The sequence below is a fragment of the Cervus canadensis genome, chromosome 8 (genome assembly GCF_019320065.1).
Source record: "Cervus canadensis isolate Bull #8, Minnesota chromosome 8, ASM1932006v1, whole genome shotgun sequence".
Classification (NCBI taxonomy): domain Eukaryota; kingdom Metazoa; phylum Chordata; class Mammalia; order Artiodactyla; family Cervidae; genus Cervus; species Cervus canadensis.
In genome coordinates, this window is record NC_057393.1 from 8259712 (window position 1) to 8281989 (window position 22278).

The 22278-nt window shown below is 53.9% G+C and overlaps 1 protein-coding gene across 3 annotated transcripts in view; it reads left to right on the forward strand.

Moving 5' to 3' along the window:
• The window catches only part of CHST15 (carbohydrate sulfotransferase 15), a 77158-nt gene extending 55943 nt beyond the window's left edge, over positions 1-21215 (forward strand). For all 3 annotated transcript variants that reach the window (XM_043475186.1, XM_043475187.1, XM_043475188.1), the window contains exons 6-8: positions 10612-10768; positions 16929-17076; positions 18819-21215. In XM_043475186.1, the coding sequence (XP_043331121.1) occupies positions 10612-10768; positions 16929-17076; positions 18819-19009 (496 nt within the window). In that variant the 3' untranslated portion in view covers positions 19010-21215. The remainder of the gene's footprint in view (positions 1-10611; positions 10769-16928; positions 17077-18818) is intronic.
• Positions 21216-22278: the final 1063 nt, after the last annotated feature.

Consider the following 22278-nt stretch of genomic DNA (forward strand, 5'->3'; position numbering starts at 1 on the left):
GCACCCCCCCACCAAACGAAGTTTACAGGGCATGCTTTTGGGCCAGCCCCCGTGAGGGGCGACAGGGCAGGACCAAGAGAGGGAGAGGTCACAACAGAGGTCTCAGTCAAATGCTTCCTCAAGGCATCTCCCATCCACCGGCCATTGGCTGTGTCTGCCCTGGGGAGGTATAACCTCAGGTGGGGCAGGTCTTTCAGTAGAGGGACTGAACTTGTGAGCCGTGAGCAGTAAGGATGCCAATCTGCGTAGGCGCCTAAGCCTGGACTTGGCTCCTTCACTTGTGTCCACACGAGTGACAGCAGGATTCTGACCCAGGGCACGGACCAGCTCACGGAGCAGAGAGATGAGCCGGATTGACGCTTCTGAAATTGCTGTGCACCCCCACAACAGATGAGAGTTTCTCTCTGGCGACTCAGCCGTTGCTGAAAACCTCCTACCAGCCCAGCTTCTTCAGGTCGCTGAAAGCACCGACTGGTGTGCGGTAGATGTGTTTGTTCTCAGGCAGAATAGGAGCTCTGGCATTCCAAGGCCGAGGGATGTTTTCTCTATAGCAGATTTTGCATGAGGACTGAAAAGCAGGCCGTTCCCTTGCACCGACAGATTAATTTTTAATGTAAACGAGCTCAAAGGGAAATTAGGAGAACTCCCTTGTGGGCAAGAGATGGAATCCGGTGGAGGCGGGGCATGGCGCTGAAACATACGGGTCATGACAACTGCAGCATCATGCACCCCCGCCTCCTAAGGCCTCGCTCTCCTCCCTTTTCCCTCTTTAAGACCGTGGAGGTTTTGGAATCCCAGGCAGCAGTCTTGAGAAAGACTGTAGCGGAGTGTCCTAAGCCGCGTGTTCACCGCCTGGTGCATTCGGGCGTGCTGCTTCTCAGAAGCGGCCTGTCTGGGCGTCACTGACACACCCGGTGTGGGCCCTAAAGACGACAGCAGGTCCCCTTGGTGGGGCCGCACCGTGAGCCGCCAGGGAACGGACAGCGAGCTGGCTGGCTCTGGGTCCGGGCCACAGGCCCCGTCCTCTGAAGGCCGTTGAGGAGTGTCCGCCCGGGGAGGGACCTCATCTCGTTACTGGCGGGAGAAAAACCATCGTGCTGAAAACCCCCATGTGTTTCACACTGTTTATTTTTTGGGAAGTGTTTACAAAGTCATTGGCAGTTCTGAGTATTCCCACACGGACTGTCTGCAGAGGAGGCTCTGTGTGCTGGGGAGCGCGGGGAAGAAGAGACCGCTGTGTGTCCGTCTGCAGAGATTGGAAGGCGGTGGGGGCGTGGGGCGCCGACGCCGGGCCGCCAGGAGGAGTCTGGGGGCCTCTCCTACCCAGGGTGTGGGAGCTGACGAGTGAGGGCGGCCCGTGTCCCAGACTGGCCAGCCTGGGGGTGGAGGCCATTGCCCCGCGGTGAGGTCTCCCACCTGAGGGTCCAGGCCTGACCTTGCCGCTGCCTTAACCTGGGGGTAGCCCAGCCATTCTTGGCGCCTGCCTTTTCTCTTTTCCCCTGGACTCAGGGTCTCTGATGCATCTCCTGTGAAAGTGCTTTGTGAGCCACATGGGGCTTGTGGGTGGAGGGCTGCTGGCGTGGCCTCCATCCACAGAGGTTCACCGAGGCCCTGCGACTGGATGCTCAGAGGGAATCAGAGCTGGGCCCAGAACCCTGTTCATTCTCAAGGGGAAGAGAAGGCCCAACCCAGGCAGCCCCGGGAACTGGAAGCTCTGCAACCCTCTGGACAATTTTTAGGCCCCAACCCTAGTATGTTCTTCTCTGGCAGAAAGTGAGCTTCATCAGCATCGCACAGCTTGGGTGACTCCAGAGGTTTTCTCCGAATAAGCTGGTCTGGCCAGTCCCGCTTCACTGTCCCTCATGATGAGATGTTCACGGTGCGTGAGTCAGTGGACAAAGAGCCTCTGTCTCAGTGATATTAAATGGCAATTTTTTTTCCTCGTAGGAAAAGTATATATCATTATTGATGACACCGTGTCAAAGGTTGGAAAGTTATCGATCAGGAATTCGGGTCTGGGTGCCAGCAAATGGACAGTACTGACGGGCTGCTCTGGCTGGCACGGCGGTCACCACGTGCACGACCCTCCAGGAGCCGCAGAACCCTGTGCTTTTATGGGGGGGCGGATTGGAAGACAGGAGTGTGCCCACTCTTGGGGGCCACCAGGGATGAAATGTGACCCTTCACTTTGCATACTCCAGGGTCACGGAAGGGCCAGGGAGTGCCTGGCCCGAGATAGGCCCGTGCAGGAGCCGCTGGTCAGCTGTCCACAGCTGCGGCATCTGCCGGGGGTCTTTCCACCAAGCATGGCTCTCTGTGACGGCTGAGGGGTGAGCAGTAGTAAGCTGGAAAGATGGAGGAGCTCCAGGCCTCTGACAGTCTGCACTTGACTGGACGGACCTGACACCGAGGCTCCAGCTTCTGTGGGCCTTTCAGGCTTGGGGATCTGAGCGATTCCGGACCTGGGCCCCTCTGAGGACTGACTGGTGAAAGCCAACTCTCCCTTTGGGGTGATGACAATGTAGAATTAGATGGTGCTGGTGTTTGCACAAGTTTGCAAACTACTTGTTGCAAAAACTGCTACGTTGTTCGCTTGTTTAAAAGCGTGCATTTAATGGGATGTGGATCACCTCTCAATTTAAATATAGTATGAAAAAAATTCACAAAAGGAGGAGAAACCAGCTGTGGGGGGTGGTCTCACCGAACTAGCGACGTTTGAGCTGGAACCTGTGGAGTCCGCACCTAGGGGAGGGCCAGTCAACACACATGTCATCGTCTCAGAGCCAAATGGTAAAATGAAATGAGTTGTTTGGAGTGGCCAGTGAGTGTTAGCTCGTCCATGTGATGAGAGATCGGGAAGTAGGGACGGAAGCCGTGAGATACCCGGACCTCTGTTGTGCTGTGATTTCCAGTTGCCGAGCGTGTCTTCTCTTCCTGGTTGTGCCAGGTTTCACCCTGAATGTCTGCTGCTCTATTACCCGTGTGATTGTGTTTCAGTCTCCTGTAACTTATTAAGTAGTTCTGTGACAGAACTGACATTTGCTTCCAAATCACTCTACACCTAAAACAATAAAAACTTCAAAACAAAACCCCCAAACCATCAGATGGTTAGTCCCCGACTCGGGCCAGCTGCCAATTTGGCTCCATCCCTAAAGTATGAGCCCAGGATCAAGTCCTGCTGGGTCACTGGGCTCTGGGGTCGGGCAGACCTGGGTTGGTTTAGGCCCGGCCCTGGGGCCTCCTGGGCCCCATGACCTTGGGAAGCTTTGCAAGATTGGAGAGGACAGAGTGCATCCCAAAGGTTGGTTGTGAACAGGGAAGGAGATTGCACGTGTAGTGCTGAGTCCAGGGTAGGCCTCAGTATCCAGATGCAGCCATGTAGCGGGTGGACACCAAGAGGATTCTGGGAGGCTAGCCTGTACAGTGCTGGAGTGAGCCTGGCTGGAGGAGAGGCCCACAGGGTGGTGGCCGCCCCTGTTTTCCTATCAATACACCCAGCTCTGCTCACCTAGGCTCAGAGGAGTGCCCCGCTGTTGTTGGATGAATTCAGCCATGACCTTGGGGTAATCCCCCAGATTTTACATGGTGAGATCTGCGAGCTCACTGCTGGCCACTCCTTTGCCCCCCCTGGAAAGAGACGTGATTCTTTCCAGAGGTACCAGGTTCAGCGAACCCCCTGCCACCTCCACTTTCATGCCCCTCTCCAGGAGTGCTGGGGTCCTGAGACCCCTGTCCTGCCCAGGAAAGACACCTCACACCCATAAGCAAGCCTGTTGTCCCGGGGCCGCCCCAGCAGCCTTCTAAAATAACCGCAGCACAGAAGGCCCGGAATGTCTTATATTTGGAATTGCTGTTGGAAACAGTTCTGGCCAAATGTAACACCCATCTGTTTGGGAGGGTCTGAGAGTCAGAAAATGAGGTGGTTCAGCAGGAGGGGGCTTGGCAGCACCAAAACTCAGGGCTGGGGGTGGGGATCCGGGTCAGCGGGCCCTCACTCGGCCAGGGAGGCCGTCGCCCCTTCAGCCTGGGCCACGCCCGTCATGCTGGACGGCCCCAGTTGGAGAAAGGTTTCCCCGTATCAAACCCGGCTTTCTTCCTGAACCTTCTACCCAGGGGTCAGTCCTTCAGGAGTCTGGGACCTGTCCCCTCCCAGCTCTGAATAGCCTTTTAGCCGTTGAAGCTGGCGTCCTTCCTGCTGAGTCTCGCTTCTCCAGATGAAGTGACTCCTCCCGCTTCGCTGTCTGGCACCCAGCCTTGAAGGCGAGTGTCCTCTGGGGCTCTGACCTGGCCGGGTGGCGCAGAGCAACACCCTCCAACATTCTCAGAGCCCTGCCTTTATTAATATAGCCTGAGGTGCTCGTGTCCCTGCAGCTCTGCGATGACTCATTATGCACTTATGTCAGCTAAACCCCTTGTGTAGTTTCCAGGATGGCCTCTTTCCTCTACATCATCATTGCACAGTTGGTTTTTAAAGAGTAAAATATGGATATTTAGGTTTATTTTGTTACGCTCCCACTTGTTATTTGAGTGTGCCTGTAACCCAAAGTGGGGTCTGGCTGCTTGCCGCTGAAAAGCCAATAAAGAGGCAAGGTTAGTGGAAAGGAAAGTTTATTTTGGATGCCGGCAACTGGGGTGGGGGGGAGTGGATGCTTCTCCAAAGGCCCACTCCCCACCCGCTACTCCTTCCAATCAGGGGGCAAGAGCTTTTATAGATGGAGGGAGGGAGGTACATGCAGAAACAGCAAGGTCAGCTCTGACAGTCATCTGGAAGTTGGGCATCGGTGATCTGACCAGTGTCATCTTGAATGTTTTAGGTACAGTTAATATTCAGTTCCAGGGTCAGTTTGTTCCCATTTTCTTGAGGCCAGTTCTAAGAATTCCAGCAGCTTCTGTCATGGCGACGGTCTGGTCATCCTGTAGTTAACTTCTTCCCCCTGGGGGAGGTTGCAGTCTCTACAAGACAGATAACAGGGTAAGGCTCAGAACATCATCTACAGCCCTTGAGGAGGAACTAAAGGTCCTTGACTTCATGACTACATTACTGTTATCTAATTTTGTTGAACTGTTTTCCTTTGTCCCTGCATTTTCTCACTTCTCTGATTAAACTTATTCTTTGGCTAACGTTTTCCCACAGATAAAGGCAGGTGGAGGACATGGTGGGGAGGACCACAGTGTCCTGCTCCGGCATCTTGAGGTGCATTTGGAGCCTTATTCTTGATATATCTGTTCTCCTTCTCAACGTTTTTTGAATGGTCTCAATGCATCCAAGTGGCTGGCACTCTTCCAAGATCATGATCTGACTCTTTCTCCCCAGAGAGTAGTTGTGGGGAATCACGTGCTCGAGCTAAGTCGCTTCGGTCGTGTCCGACTCTGTGCGACCCCGTGGACTGTAGCCCTCCAGGCTCCTCTGTCTGTGGGATTCTCCAGGCAAGGATTCTGGAACGGGTTGCCATGCCCTCCTCGGGGGGATCTTCCAACCCAAGGATGGACCCAAGGTCTGACTCCTGTGTCTCCTGCTTTGGCAGGCAGATTCTTTCCCCACTGGTACCACCTAGGAAGCCCACTGGGAAAATCATAGTATTGTTTATTCAAGACAGTCTTACCCCTGATTCTTCAAGGGTACTCAGATAGTGCCCTCTGGGGAAGTAAGGGTCTTGTTTTGCTTGTCCTCCTTCTTTCTTTGCAGAGGAGCTGGCCACACGGCCATCATCCTCCTGCACACACAGGTCACTCTTCAAGGGTCTCAGGGTGAGAGAGAGGTGCTGGCAGAAGTGACTCCTCAGGAATTTGGTTTCGGGTCTGTATTAGTTTCTCAGGGGGCTCTTGTAACAGATTATCACGAATGTGCTGGCTTGAAAAAACAGACATTTATTCTCTCACTGTTCTAGAGGCCAGAGGTCGAAGTTAAGGTGGTGGCGAGTTTAGTTCCTCCTGGAGGTTCTGAGCGAGGGTTCGTTCCACTGGTCACCCAGCTTCCAGTGGCTTCTGCAATCCTGGCATTCTTATCTTGTAGGTAACGCTTGAGTTTCTGCCTCTGTCTTCATGTGGCCTCCCCCCCATGTGTCCCTGTCCTCATCCCTTATAGGGACACCAGTCCTTGGATTTCGGGCCCACCGTAAGCCCGAGACGTTCTCACCTGGCAGTCTTTACCATAATGACATCTGCAGAGACCCTATTCCTGAAATAAGATCCCATTTGCAGATACCTGTGGTCAGGAATTGGGCATCTTTCAGGACATCTGTAGACTCCAAACGGGCGCAGGGAGGTACTCTGCTCAAATAGGATGTGAAGGACTTGTTACAGACACGCATCTCAGCACATGTGTGGGCTCCAGGGAAGCCCGCTGCCCACCCTGTGAGCAGATCCAGGGTCCCTGGGGGACTGAAGGGAAGGAGAAGTCTCCCCTCACCCTGCCCAGGAAGTGGGCCTGGCCTGGGGCTAAGGGCCATGAACCAACCTGTTTCACAGAAGGTGGGGGCCTGAGCTCATTTCACTGCACCCCAGGCAGATGGAAATCAGTCTTCTCACTTGGGCGGGGCTGGACTGGCCCGGTTGGACCTGAGGACATGTCCCAGTTTGTCTGCTGGAGTTACTTCTGGATCTCTAAAGAACTGTATGGAGTCAGCAGATTCTTCATGAAGTTACTTTGTGTTTAAAATTAAGCCAGGTTTTAGAGACTCTTGTTTTATTTATGAGCCCCCCGTCTACAAGAAACGTTATTACCACAAAATAAACCCAGCATGGAAAGCCTGAGCCCAGGGTTGGGATTTTAGGTGGCAGTCGATGTGATAGAATTCCAGTTCTGCCAACCGATTTAGATGGCTGTGTGGGAGGCCTTGCTAACGACTCTAAACTTGAGCTTTCTATTAAAGTCCAGATTCTGATGACAGTCTCAGAGGTGTCGGTCACTTCCCACCGGCATCTTTCTCGGGCAAAGCTGTAAATTAGCAACACTCATAGGAAACGGTGTGAGCCCGGAGGGACCTCCAACAGACTCGCTACAAGGTGCCCAGGTGTGTACGCCCAGCTGCACTTTGAGCTCCACGCAAATCTGATTTTGGGCATTTATTCATCAGCTCTTAGATTATGCTGCGACTGAGCCTGCAGTGACAGGTGCCGTGTTTCAGTCCTGATGGAGGTCCTGTGTTTGAAGAGGGAAAACCGCACAGCTGATGTGGGGGCCACTTGTAATCGACAAACGCAGTGTCATCGGGGTCCTGTATGTGGCTGAACACGGATCTTGGGAAGATCTACTCGCCAGCGCTTGAGCATCTCTCAGGACTAGTCTTGAAGCAAGTCCTTTTGGAGGTGTGGCTGAGCAGGCTGAGACGTACAAGCACCCTCCTTCCAGCGTGTGTGCGTGGATTCTAGGCAGTCTGTGGGCAGATTCCAAACACCTCACTACTTCTCCGAGGTGTTCTTTCTGGACAGTGGCAGTGGGTGATTTCTAAAGAGCCTTGCAGAAGGCACTGTACCAAACGCCAGAGGGGGAAGTGATCCGGTCCCTGAGAAGCTGCTCTGGTTGTCAGGAAATCTTTGGATTCCCTGCTGGCTCAGACAGTAAAGCGTCTGCCTACAATGCAGGAGACCTGGGTTCAGTCCCTGGGTCGGGAAATGGCAGGTCGATCCCTGGAGAGGGAAATGGCAACCCACTCCAGCATTCTGGCCTGGAAAATCCCATGAACAGAAGAGCCTGGTGGGCTACAGTCCATGGTGTCGCAAAGAGTGAGACACGACTGAACGACTTCACTTTCTTTTCTTTTCACTAGTGAGGGGGGAGAGGTGCCGGAGCAGGGATGTCTGCAGCCCACCTGTGCCCTCTAGGGCACCGCTGTCTCTGCGGGGTCGGGGGAGTGAGGGTGGCCAACGGCCATGAAGGAAGCCCTGGGTGTGATCAGTGGTGTACAGCTACTGTCCCCAGGCCTGTGGGACCCCAGTAAGGTTTGCTGTTTCCTTCACTGGAAAGAGGGAAGCCGGGTTGGAGACGCTGGGAGAATAGTAAGTATGGAGCCCAGAGGGACAGAGGCGTGCCACCGCCGAGCAGGGAGCCAGTCTGCACCAGCCTGGTTTCCGGGCAGCCCGGGCTGAGTGTGCATGAAGGGTGCTGGGCACGGGGCGGGGAGCGGGCAGGAGGTGTGTGCTGAAAACGGCCTGAGACAGAAACAAAGGGGGAAGTTTTGAAAAACCAAAAAAAAAAAAGGGTAAAGACTTAAGCTCTCTGCCAGCAGAAAAAGGAGAAGAGGCGAAAAGAGATGTAGAAACTCTCAACTTGGAAATTCTATTAAAGCAAAAAATTGCTGGGGCATTCCCTGGTGACCTAGTGGTTAGGTTTCTGGGCTTTCACTGTTGTGGCCAGGCTCAAACCCTGGGCGAGGGACTGAGATCCTCCAAGCTGCGTGGGACTGCAAAAAAAAAAAAAAAGAAAAAAAATTTGCAACAATGGAATCTGTTTGTGTTTGGCTGCAGTGTATATATTATCTTATCTACTTTTACGAATGTTAAAAATCTCCCTAATTAAATAATTAGAGAAGTGCCATAATAACAGATATATTATCTGATCCCATCCAATATAACCTGATACGTCTGTGTTTTTTTAAAAATATAAAATATGCAGATATATGTTTGGATGTGTACTGAAAAGTTCTGGAAGGATGTGTGAGAAACTGATAACGAGGCTCACCCTTGAGGTCTATGTGGATTACCTCGTCATGAGGAGAGCGCAAGGAGTTTTCCTGTTTTACAGATGAATTGAATGCTATACCCATCCTTCCCACCATGACTTAGAGTATAGGACCTGGGGATCAAAAGTTAAAGGCCACAAGGGAAATTGGGGCTGAAGACTTGAAAACAAAGGTGTGCTCATTATAGTGTTATAACTGGTTTTGCTTTACTTTTATTTACTTATTTATTTATTTTTGGCTGTGCTGGGTCTTCGCTGCTGCTCAGACTTCTCTCTAGTTGCGGCGGGTGGGCGCTCCTCTCCAGGTGGGGTGTGCGGGCTTCTCCCTGCAGTGGCTTCCCTCCCTGTGGAGCTCGGGCCCCGGGCTGCACAGGCTTCACTAGTTGCAGCTCATGGGCCCGGTAGTTGCAGCTCCCCGGCTCCTCTGGAGCCGGGGCGCACGGCCCAGTTGCCCCGTGGCATGTTGGGATCTTCCTGGACCAGGAATTGAACCTGTGTCTCCTGCATTGATAGGCAGATTCTTTACCTCAGGGCCATCAGGGAAGCCTGTTCTTTTGTTTATTTGATATAAGAAAAGAATTATCCCGTGGTCAAAGGAAATATCTAGCTGTAGCGTTAACGTCCAATAAAATATATTTGCAGAAAGAGAAAGCATAGTCACTCAATCGTGTCTGACTCTTTGTGACCCCATGGACTGTAGCCCGCTGGACTTCCTTGTCCATGGGATTCTCCATGGCAAGAATACTGGAGTTGGTTGCCGTGTCCTCCTCCAGGGGATCTTCCCAACCCAGGGATCGAACCCAGATCTTTAGCGTTACAGGCAGATTCCTCACCATCTGAGCCACCAGAGGACTCTCTGGTACAGAGGATTTGTGGAAAAAGAAAGAAACGTTATTCTGACTCCTGTTAAAGAATGATAATGCGACTATTTAGGGCTATAGGTGTAGGGACCACTGAAGTGGGATCTTGCAGTAGGGGAAGGAGATTGGGGTCAACTCCAGATACAGCGAGAAAAGGTGGGAATTTGTAGCCAAGGAGGATGTGGGTTGGCGGATGGGAAGCTAAGAGGAAACAGCAGGGGTAAGGGGAGAGTCCAGCTAAATGGCTAAATCAACCTGGCAGGATTCTTGTTAAAACTCGGGGATGCAGAGACAGACAGGGAAAGTCTAAAAGTCAAGGCTGAGCTGGGAAGAAGGCCCAGGGGAACCTGAGAACAGTTTGGTCAAATAGAGACACTGTCAGCTCCTGTGTGAAAACAGTGTCACACGCATGCCGTGGGATCTGGGTGAATAGCTCCATGTGCGTGGTCACACGTGGAGGTCTTCTGGTGTCTGCATGCCATTCGACCTGGGGTGGGGACGTTTCTACATTGTGTTAAAAATAGGTTCCTATCAACCTAGAAAGATACATTTCATAATTTTGCTTTAAGGTTCAGAGTCTGGAATCTCACACAGAATTGTAATACTGGCAGAGCAACAGCTGTTCTGTTATTGTTGCCACGAACAGAGGAGAGAGGAACCGGAAGGGGCATAAAATTTTCATGGCCTCTCTGCTCTTGTAGTCTTTGTAATCTGGTGTTGTTTCAAAGTTCACTCATCGTGAAAACCGCCTCAGCCCAAGGTGCCTAGAAAGAACCAAAAAAAGAAAAAAAAAAGGAAAGCACAGAAAAAAGGAATGGGGGCTTGTCTGGGGCCAGTGTAGACTGGGCCTGCATCCGGGAGAGCCTGGGTGGACCTGTGAAGGGTGGGGGGATCGTCCAGGGCAGGGGCAGTTGGAAGCAGCTCGCAGTTCGTGGGCTAGGGAAGAAGAGAGCAGTGGTGTCTTAATGAATCGAACAAGGTAACATAATTGCTAGTTGATTTCCATTGTCACGCAAATGGCGCGATTTCACATTCCTGGGGGGTAAAAAGATCCATCTGTTTTATTCACAGGTTGTACTCCGACTATCTCTACTTTGCAAGTTCGAATAAATCTGCAGATGACTTCCATGAAAAAGTGACCGAAGCTCTGCAGCTGTTTGAAAATTGCATGCTGGGTTATTCACTGCGCGCCTGCGTCTACAACAACACCCTCAACAACGCCATGCCTGTGCGTACGCGAAGGGCTGCTCTGCGGTTATTATGCCGGGGCATTGTGGATCGGGATTTTAGCATTTAAACAGAGAAGCGTTTTAATGTGCAAATGCCTCTCCCCACGCCTTTGAGCGGTGGCTAATGCCAAACAAATATTCATGGATGTAAAAACTATAAAAGCTGATGGGCCCTTTCAGCTGGCACCCTGCTTTCTTCCTCACTGATGGCTCAGTTGCAATACTCACTGCGTCCCCACCCACCCCCACCCCCCCCACCTCCGGCCTCGGCGAAAGAAAAAGGGTGCACTTAGGAAGATTATTATTTAGCAAGGCTCTGAAAACACACCCTGCAATTAGGACTGGCAGACGTGAGGACCCAACTCTCTGACTGTCGTAAGAGTGTTCTCTCGAATGCTGGATTGTTTTGTTGTTTTAAAAAATTGCCCACCAGTGACTGTCAGTGCTTCTCCGACAGAGTCTTAATGGAAAAAATTTTTCCATTGATTCCTCTTCCCTTTGCTCTCGTTTGCCTTCAGGAATATAGCTATACGTTTCTTGTTGTCGCTGTTCAGTCTCCCAGTCATGTCTGACTCTGTAACCCCATGGACTGAAGCACATCAGGCCTCTCTGTCCACCATCTCCCGAAGTTTGTCCAAGTTCACGTCCATTGCATCAGTGATGCTATCCAACCATCTCATCCTCTGATGCCTTCTTCTCTTCCTGTCCTCAATCTTTCTCAGCATCAGGGTCTTTTCCAATGAGTCAGCCCTTTGCATCAGGTGGCCAAAGTATTGGAGCCTCAGTTTCAGCATCAGTCCTTCCAGTGAGTGTTGAGGGTTGATTTCCCTCGAGGCTGACTGGTTTGATCGCCTTGTCCCCCCTTTTTTCCCATGCAAAAGAAGCTGTTACTGGTGAGTTCGGCACGGGGTAGCTGAGGGATGGTTTCGTACTGCACCGCACCCTGGGTTGTCCCAAGGGCCTTCTCAGCAGGTCTGCCACAGTGGTGAGGCTCCTTCAGCCCCCGAGTGTGGGCCACAGGTGTGCTTCCCTGAGTGTGCCACGTGCTAGATCTGCTTGAGGTGGAGGCCGGGGAACCCCCAGGTGTGATGGGGTTCGAAGTCAAGAGGGTTCACTCCCTTTTCTTTGTTGTCTAGACTATCTTATCTGACAGCGTTGCAGGAAGGGGACTCTCATCTAACACTTGGAAATGAATGTCCAGGGAGACACACATGCAGACAAAGCAAGAGACTTTATCGGGAAGGGGTGCCCCTGGGGAGAGGAGCAGGGTAAGCGAACCCAGGAGAACCGCCCCGCCGGGTGGCTTACGGTTTTAGGTTTCGTGGTGATGGGGTTAGTTTCCAGGTTGTCTCTGGCCAATCACTCTGACTCCTTCCTAGCTGCTGGTGGGTGCATGGCTCAGCCAAGATGGATTTCAGCGAGGATGATTCTGGCAGGCTGGTAGGACATATGGATTGGCATCTCCTCTTTTCTTAACCCTTCCTGAATTATTCTGGTGTGCGGTAGCTTGTTCGTTCCATATTCCTTACCACATGTTCCTGACCTGTTGTTAAGATAGCTCATGCAAGTGGCTCCTATCTTGCCTGGCCGGGGCGGGCAGTTCCCATCAGTGTCTCCTCTAAGAGCAGGACGCACAGAGGAACAGGTAGGATCCCAGGCCGCCCTGCTGGCGTGTGTAGTTTTGCAGGGAAGACGCACACAAAGGATCAATACAGAATCTGGCCCCTGAGCCCAGGAGCCCGTCCCGCCTGCCTGCCTGCCCTCCTGCTCCCCACCTCCCACCTCCCTCTCCATCACTGCTCTACGGCCTCACCCTCCCCTGCTGGGTCCTCTTGCTTCAGAGCAGGGATTCACAGGTGTGGTCCCTGGACCAAGAGTATCAGCATCGCTGGGGACTTGTCAGGAATGCACACTCTCAGGTTGAGCCCCAGACTCCAGAATCAGGAGCTTTGGGGGGAGCGAGGGTGGATCTATCTGCCTGTGCAGCAGCCTTCCAGGGGGTGTGTTTGGGTGCTCGTCTTGGGGACACCTGGTTCCAGAGCCCTCTCCACTCCCCTCCCTGGCACGTGCTCCTCATCCTTCGAGTCTTGCTTTAATCTTGACTTCCGTTCTTTCTCTTTCCACGCCATTCATTTCCCTGCAGCCCAGATTACAGTTGGCCATTACAGATGATTGTTCTTCACCAGTTTAGCTCCACCTCCACTAAATTGCAAGCTCCACGTGGCCAGGGGCCATGTCTGTTACATAGCAGCACATCCCCGTTGCTTAGCATGTAACCTGGCATGCAGGATGCACTAGAATATTTGCAGAATGAATGAATGAATGGGCAGTCTGTGAAACTAGTGGAGAAACCTTGTGGAGAGTTCCAACTAAATCCCTAATGAGGCAGAGGGGTTCGGTGTGCTCCTGTCAGGGGAGACCCTGCACCGCACTTGTCAGCTCTCTCCTGGCCTGGGGTGGGGGAACGGGTCCTCAGGGTGAGGGCCCAGCTTTGGGACCAGGCTCTGGTGAGTGTTCTCCAACTGACCCTGGCAGGCTCCTCACCCTCCCTGGGCCTCTTGTGTTTCCACTCAGAGCTGGCTAAGGCAGATAACCTCAAAGGCTTCTCTCAACTCTAACATTTTTAAGTTTTAAACGTATTGGGCACTTCTCCTAAAGACTCTTTTTTATCCCCACTCCACTTTGATTCTCTGATCGGTACTGGGGAAAGATGAGGGGAGGGGTGGTGTGAGCCTGTCTTGGATTTGTTAGCAGTGATGCTCCGTGAGCCAGAAACTGTCATTTGAGGTGAGCGGCACTTCCCTTGACTGGTAAGGGGGCTGGGAGTGGGGGGTGAGGGGTTGGAGTGAGACAGGAGTGTCCAGCGGACCGGGAAAGCTTGCCCAGCCCTCTGCCCCTGCAGAGCCCTCAGCTTTGTTCCCTGCTTGCCCGGACGGTCCCTCTGCTGTTGACCAGCCCTCCTGGGAAGGTGGGCTTGGCTGCAGGAGGCCTGCCTGGCCCAGTGCAAGGGGCTCCTCCCGTGAAGGCACAGACGCATTTCCAGGGAAATGCTGTCCCCTGTGCCCGGGTCCAGGGACCCAGCAGCTACTTTAAATCACCCCCGTCCTGCCACAAAGGCAGGACCTTCTAGAACCTTCTAGAAGGTTCTCAGTGAAGGCAGGTTCTCTGGAAGAGATAAACCTGGTCACACTGGTCCTCTGTGGGAGGGACAGACAGAGAGAGAATGGAAGGCTTTCGATGACTTAGCAAGAAGCTGTGCTCGCAGCGGCTGTCTGTGTTGGAGGTGACGCATGTGTTTATTTCTGAGGCTGGCACGTGCCGTTTTCTCTTTATTTCTGGCCCAGCTTGAGGTCTTTTTATGAGCTGGTGTCTGAGGTAGCCGCATCCTGAGGACTGCAGGCAGCTAATGAATTCTGGAGACAACTCCCCCCCCCCAATTGTTTTTCTTCCTCCACCGTCTCCCACACAATTAGAAGAACAATGAAATGGAAAAAAGAATAGCGAGGGATGAAACCAGTTAGTGTCTGTACTTATTTTGTCAAGCGTTTCGCCTTCTTATGGTCATTACCGTGTTCCGTGTGGGAGTGCCAGGGTGCTTAGCCTCATGCGGGATGATGGGATAACGACTGGGATCCTGGTCCCTGCCCTGGAGGTGGTCAGGGTCGAGCTTGGAGGGAGCAGAAGTAGGAGGTGAAAGTGTCTGCGTCAGGAGCCAGGACTGAATGCTGGGAGGCTCTGCAGTGGGAGGGAGTGGGCTGGGGGTCCAGCCAAGCCAAGGACTTTGCACACGAGGAGAGCCAGGCGAGGCCAGGCATCGTGCGGGGAGCTCACCCTCAGAGACTCGAGGCGGGAGCAGCAGGCAGGGGCTGGGACCGTGCCCGAACAGAGAGACGAGGCACAACCAGAGGCCGGACACAGAGCGGGGTCCCTGAGTGGGGGGCACGGGTGGGAGTGCTGGAGAAGGGGGGGAGCCGCAGAGCAGAAGGGGAAGGGTTCGCTGTTTTTCTGGAGCTTTGCGAAGCCAACTGTGAAGTCGGAGCAGTCTCCAAGACCACTCTCCCTGCTGACACCACATACATACTGGGGGAAGTCCCCCAAAGTACCATCAGGTTCCGTAATTCACTGGAAGGATTCACAGAGCACACGGTTGGCTGTTACACTCGTGGTTACGGTTTACAGCAGGGAAGGGACACGGATTAAAGTCAGCCAAGGCAAGAAGCACGTGTGATGGTACACGCAGCATATTGCAGCCGGGGACGCCCACCCAAGCCTTTGGTGTCTGCAGCGTTTCTCAAGGTTCCATCACGTACTGCCTGCCTGGCTGACCTTTACCCATTCAGTCCCTCCTGGAGGTCAGACTGGTTCTGCGAGGCCCAAAGCCCCCATCCTAACTCATGCTGTTAGACTATCCAGTGGCCAGACCACCCCCCCCACACACACACACACAGAGGCAAGCGGGATGCTCTCATCAGGCAGGACTTCCCAGGTGGCTTTAGGTGGCCTCCCGGGAGCCAAGGACAAAGGCCAGGCATCTCTGTGGGTCAGGTTAACGCTCCACCACACACACTTGCAGTTTGGCACGAGAGAAGGCGCAGGAGGAGGACACGGACCCCGAAGTGCAGGTGGGCAGGAAGGGCTTCGTACAGCGCTGCTCAGACGGGGACGTTCGCGCACCGAAGGTCACGGACGTCCGCGTGGCACGTGGCGGTTCCTCCTGGGGCTGGTTGCTGGGGCATTTGCAGCTGTTTCTCACGGCTGTTGTGTGCTGTGCGTAGAAGCAGAGGCAGCTGGGACCTGTGTAAAGGACATCTCATGCCACAGAATGTGGGGGTAACCTTCGCCTCTCCCTTCACCCAGGTCCTCGCTATGAGATGTCGTGAAGATACCTACAAGGTGGTTCTAAGGATGAAATGGGACCCTGAGTGTGGGAATCCTTTGTGCATGGGACACAAAGGCCTGCACGGGGCAGCAAGCATGAGTGGTATTTAAAATCCAACTTCTAGGGACGTCCCTGGTGGCCCAGTGATTAAGACTTCGCTTTCTAGTGCAGAGGGTGGAGGTTTGAGCCCTGGTCAGGGAGCTAAGATCTCACATGTCTCTCGGCCAAAATGTAAAAACAGAAGCAGTATTGTAACAAATTCAATAAAGACTTAAAAAGCCTTTAAGTTCAGTTCAGTTCAGTCGCCCAGTCGTGTCCGACTCTTTGTGACCCCATGGTCTGCAACACGCCCAGCTTCCCCGTCCATCACCAACTCTTAGAGCTTATTCAAACTCATGTCCATTGAGTCAGTGATGCCATCCAACTATCTCATCCTTTGCCATCCCCTTCTTCTCCTGCCTTCAATCTTTCCCAGCATCAGGGTCTTTTCCAATGAGTCAGTCCTTCGCATCAGGTGGCCAAAGTATTGGAGCTTCAGCTTCAGCATCAGTCCTTCCAGTGAATATTCAGGACTGATCTCCTTTAGGATGGACTGGTTGGATCACCTTGCAGTCCAAGGGACTCTCAAGAGTCTTCTCCAACACCACAGTTCAAAAGCATCAATTCTTCAGCACTCAGCTTTCTTTATAGTCCAACTCTCACATCCATACATGACTACTGGAAAAACCATAGCTTTGACTAGATGGACCTTTGTTGGCAAAGTAATGTCTCTGCTTTTTAATATGCTGTCTAGGTTGGTCATAGCTTTTCTTCCAAGGAGCAAGCGTCTTTTAATTTCATGGCTGCAATCACCATCTGCAATGATTTTGGAGCCCAGAAAAGTAAATCTCTCACTGTTTCCATTGTTTCTCCATCTATTTGCCTTGAAGTGATGGGACTGGATGCCATGACCTTAGTTATCTGAACGTTGAGTATTAAGCCAACATTTTTACTCTCCTTTCACTTTCATCAAGAGGTTCTTTAGTTCTTCGCTTTCTGCCATAAGGGTGGTGTCATCTGCATATGTGAGGTTATTGATATTTCTCCCAATAATCTTGATTCCAGCTTTGCTTCATCCAGTCTAGCATTTCGGTCCACATGAAAAATCCAACTTCTGAAGGTAGTTGTTTGCTGGGATTCCTCTCACTGTTGGTTTATAATATGTAATGCCTGTAGAAAAGCGTCTACGGTGTTGGAGGAATTACCCCTGAACTAACGCTGACCTTCTTGCTCGGTCCTAGGTGAGGCTCCAGGTTGGGCTGTATGCCGTGTACCTTCTAGACTGGCTCACCGTCTTTAACAAGGAGCAGTTCCTCATCCTCCGCCTGGAAGACCACGCCTCCAATATCAAGGACACCATGCACAGGGTCTTCCAGTTCCTCAGCCTTGGTACGAATCTCGAGCTGGACACCCACAGAGCGGGGCACGAGTTCCATGGACACCCACCTGCCGGGTCCCAGCAGACTCCGTGAGCCTGGGAGGGCGAGCCTGGGCTGGGAGACCCACAGGTTAGCGCCTGTTGGGAAGCACCAGCTCCAGACGGGGCCTTGTGCGCAGTGTGGGGAGGGGGTCTCTGGAGAGGAAGAGACGGCCACTCGTCTGGGAGCTCACGGTCCAGTGGAAGGAGAGGAGGGAGTGAGGCTTGAATCGCTGTGACTGACAGGGTGACATGGGGGAGGAGTGTTAGCATCCTCATACACGTGAGATCCTTACACGTGACTTGGGGGGCCCAGCTGCTGAAGGGATCTCGGAAGGAGTGGTGTGAGCTGCACCATGAGGATGGACAGGGTGTCCTGGCTGTCTTACAGAGGCCACAGGGCCTGGAGGAGGGGGTGGACAGGTCATTGCTTTGCTGGGACCCCTGGAGGCAGAGCCATGTGGCTGGGTTTGGGCTCCTGAGCCTCTAGGGTGGGGGACCCTGCCCCCAGCCACGGGAGACTGTCCCCTCGAGTCCCTAGTGGCATTTTGTGGCAGCAGGCCGACTCACTGGCCCCAGTGACGGCTGGTAGAGGCGCATGGATACAGGGTGCTCCCCGGCAGACGGCACCCAGGACCCCTTGAGAGGCTGGGGCGGCTTGCACATTCCCCCTCCGCCCCCCGCCCCCGACCCCAGATGCCCCTGCAGCCCTGTCTGATGAGCTTGCCTGGGAATTTTGTCAACTGAATATTTCCTGAAATCCATTTGCCCACCGCTGGGACTCAGGACCCTTTTGTCATTTGATTCCTTTCTCCTTTTCTCGGAGACCTGGTAATGTGATGGAGTGTGATTACTTTTCCCTTTTAAGACCTGGAACCGTTTTTCTTTGATTGGGCCACCTGCAGACTCTGGCACATTTCAGTAACTTGTCTTTGGTCCCTAAGATGGACGATGGCAAAGGCCAGTCTGTTCCTTCCCTGTCACGTAACCCAGGGACACTGGGGTGTAGTTTTTTGTGCATGGGCTCAGGACTTCAGCCTGACCCTGAGAGCCTCGGGGCACAGAGGCTGAGCAGGGATCCTGGAGGTTAAGCCAGTGAGAGGCTTAAAGTCCTGAGGGCTGGGGGTGGAGGCGGCACCCTTGTATGGCAGCACCTGCTGGCTTGTTCTTGGGCCTCTCCCCATGGACACCCCTGCTGTAGGTGGGGGTTCAGCCAGTGGGGGGTCCCTGAGCACAGGTGGCCCCACCCCTCCCCCCATGATGACTTCACAGCAGCACACACAGGGTGAAATACGGCCCCACCACGAGGCCCTCTGCAGCGGCCTGGAGTAGAAATGGTGGAGGCAGAGCTCGAGTGGCCGGTTACAGAGCGTCTGCATGCAGGGCCCGTGTATGGTAGGTCACAGTTCTCCAGGCACAGGCCGGCTCCTCTTATTGGGGCTTTGGAAATGAAACCAGGAGGCGAGGCTGCACCCAGAGACCCAGCTGTACCTCCAGGGGGGCGGGTAACACCCCAGACCATGCAGCTTCTCCTGGGATTTCAACCTTCCTCCCTCAGCAACTCCAAATGAATCCAGCCAGAGAATCTGAATCTCCAAACACATTCTTATGGGAACCTCCTGTCTCCCCAGGAAGCATGGCCAGGATTCTCTCATCAGAGTTTCTTACGCCACCCTACCACCTTGCCTCACAGGCTCTTTCCTTTGCGTTCCAGGGCCCTTAAGTGAGAAGCAAGAGGCCTTGATGACCAAGAGCCCTGCATCCAACACGCGGCGTCCCGAGGACCGGAATCTGGGGCCCATGTTGCCGGTCACCCAGAGGCTTCTGCGGGACTTCTACGGGCCTTTCAACGCCCGGCTGGCGCAGGTCCTCGCCGACGAGGCCTTCCTGTGGAGGAAGACGTGATGCTGGCTTCCCGGCGCCTGCAGGGCATGACTTCTATGGTCTGAAGGTCTCTCTTGGCGGGGAACCCTTGTGCTCAGAGCTTGGAGGAGACCCCCCCTCCCCGGGCCTGTGTTTGTGGAACCTAGTTCTGAATCCTTTGTGACGTCACACAGCCCAGCAAGGGACCCATCGCCAAGTCTCAGATGGAGGCTGCCGGAGATTCCACTTGGAAAGGGGTCCCCTTCTGCTCTGAGAGTGTCCGGGCTCTGGGATGAGGCAGGCGGGCGCTGGGTGGGGCGGGGGGGCAGGAGGGTGCTGGGTGCGGAGTCTGGGCTTTGACGATTCCGGGATCCACTGGCGGCCCCACACCAGGGCTGGCCAGGATACACACTACACATTCAGCTCCAAAATCCTCTGTTTAGGTCACTAAACCTCATGATGGTGGAGAATGGAGGCTCTTTCATTTTTTTTTTTTTTTCGCCCTTTACTCCAAAGTCAGTCCTTCTGTCTCTTCAGATATAAACCCTGTCAACTTCACTGTTTACGAGAGAAAAAGACACAAGCCCATTTTGGGTAGCGCGTTCCTGTCTCGGACCTCCTCCCCTTCTGTCCTCGTGGACTTTACTTATGTTTAAAAAGAAAACGAATGTATTTAAAACAAACCACTTTCTGCATTTCACTGGCTGGAGAGCTCTTTTTCTGTTCACGTAGATGTTTTCTGAAGAGTTTTTCTTTTTTTTTTCAATTTCTAACTGGAGATATAAATTCAGTTTAAAATCGGAAGGGAATTGGTCGCTGTTAATGCCAGACTGAGCGTCTTGAAGGAATCGATGGAAAAATCTGTGCATCTTGGCTTCAGCTGTGCCCCCGAGAGCCTCAGAGAGCTGCCCGCATTGGGAGGTTTTAGTTCTGGGGGCGACAGGCTCCACTGCTCTGGCTTCCTCTCTAGTGAGCTTGTCAGCACCGTCTCCTCCGTACATGGCCAGAGGTCCTTCCTCACCCAGCAAACTGCAGAATGCCTGCTTCCGATCCAGAAACATGCACATGAGCTCTGCCTGGGCCGGACGAGCTGTGCTGGGATTCCATATGAGAATGCCGGGAGCAGATCCTTGATAGACCTTTCTGGGCCACTTGGCAGCTCGGTTCTCTGTCAGATGGGCTGACGGTCTTGCTGTTTCTTGGAGGTGATGGGAAAGATTGAACACCGCCCTTGCACACAAGCCCCGAGGCGGGACCCCCAGCTAAGCTCTGCACACGGTTGTCAGTGGAAGCTTCTGCGAGTCAGGGGTCTGCAGGTCGAGGTGCCGGGCACACCACCAGTCAGAAAGTGCAAACGCCTCCGTGTGCAGCCGCCACTCGTGGGGCTGAGGATTCACTCAGCTGTCCCATCCCTACTGCTTTCGGAAGTGGGATGCTCCGTCCACTGGAAGGCACGTGGCGGCCTCGCCCAGGCACGGCCGGCTGTTTCTGCTGTGGAGGAGCCTGGGTCCTGAACACCCACTTTCAGGGACAGACCCCCCCCACTTCCTCTCTCTCCATGGCACTCAGAGCAGCAGCCCACAGGAGCCCCGGCCTGAGCACAAGGTTCTGTAGGGAGATGTCACTGGTGCATACGTGTGTGTTTATTTGCAGCACAGGTGAGCGTGCGTGCGTGTTTCTCAGTGGGATCCCTTCAGTTCTGTTGCCTGTCAGCCCCTCTGCTGGACTCAACCCCCCTTCATGGGTTCGTTTCTCTGCCAGTTCTTCAACAGCTTGTCAGTTTCAGCCCACGTTTTGCTCTTCGGCGCCAACTGTGGTCACAAGGACTTTGCTTACGCACCCCTGTGCATGTGAACAACATGCAGCATAATTCTGCTTCTTACAGAAGTGTTCACCGAAAGTCTTATTTCCAATATTATTTGGTTTGCTATACAAATCTTTCTACAGACGCAGGCCCATCCTTCGGTGCCGATCAGCACCGTCCACGTGAACCCGGTTTCTCCAGGGACCTTGCCCCAGAGGGCTGTCTGTCTTTCGCCTTTGCTTTCCTCTGCTCTCTCTTGGTCGTGAGGCCCCTCTCCTGGTGACAGCAGAGCTGCCGTTTCGAGCGGTGGTCCTCGAGCCCATCATCCCAAACCAAAGTGAATCGGAGCCTCTCTCATGACCTGAATTACTTTGTGTCCCCAAAGCTGTGCATCCGATTGTATTAAATTGTACCCCCTTCGTCGCGTTAAGGTGTGTTCATGAACCACCCTTGTGCTGTCCTTTTGTTAATACTGATCGTAATTAAACGTGGGCCCCGGAGGGCACGCCCTTCCTCCTCGGCTGTCACGGCACCTGTGGGAGCGTCTCCGCCGAGCCCAGGAGGAGCTCACGTCTCACCTGCTGCACTGGGAACGCTGTCCGCAGGGACCTGCCACGTGAGGTGACGGCGAGAGAGAGGACGCGGGCGTCCCCAGGGACTCCCGCGTGGGGCCGGCGGAGGGTGTGAGTCAGGGCGGCGAGGTGCAGCCCCGCCCACAGACGGGCCTAACGTCATCTTCAGACATTCAGGTTTGAAGCTTGGGGGATCAAAGGTCCTGCTGCCCCCAACAGACTGCTTTCCTCAAGTCTCAGGCCTGCCTGGCTCCTGGGGGCTGTGAGTTTGCGGTCCCCAGTGTCACTGGGTGCGTCATGGTCCCTGGACACCCAAGGCCCCCGGTGCAGCCAGGGCAAGCCTGAGGGAGATGAGGTCATCTCAGGTCTGGGCTTGTGTGAGCCTGGGCCATCCTGGAGGCAGTGGGGAGCCGGGTTGGCTCCCGAATTCTGGGAAGACCCACCCTGGGTTCCCCCCCCATGGTGGTGTGTTGGAGGGGAGAGGGGGTAGCAAGGCCGGGCCTGATAACAAGGAGGCCCCCAGCTCTTGACAGCAAAGCCAGGGACAACTTCACTCCGCAAGGAAGGTGCTGTGCCTGTGAGGAGAAGGGGCGGGTGGGAGACGGGGATGGGGGTAGATGGGTGTGTCTGGAAGGTGGATCCCAGGACCCCCTCCCTGGGGGCCTGTCCAAAACCCCCACTGCTGTGGGGCCACCTCCCACCCCGACTTGGGACCCAGCTCTCAGGGAACATTCTGATGAGGACCATCTACATCTGAGTGTAAACTTCTGCTCAGACTGAGTGCTCAGTCTCTTCAGTTGTGTCTGACACTCTGTGATCCCGTGGACTGTAGCCCAGCAGGCTCCTCTGTCCATGGGGACTCTCCGGGCAAGAATACTGGAGTGGGTCTCCATGCCCTCCTCCAGGGATCTTCCCCACCCAGGGATCAAACCGGC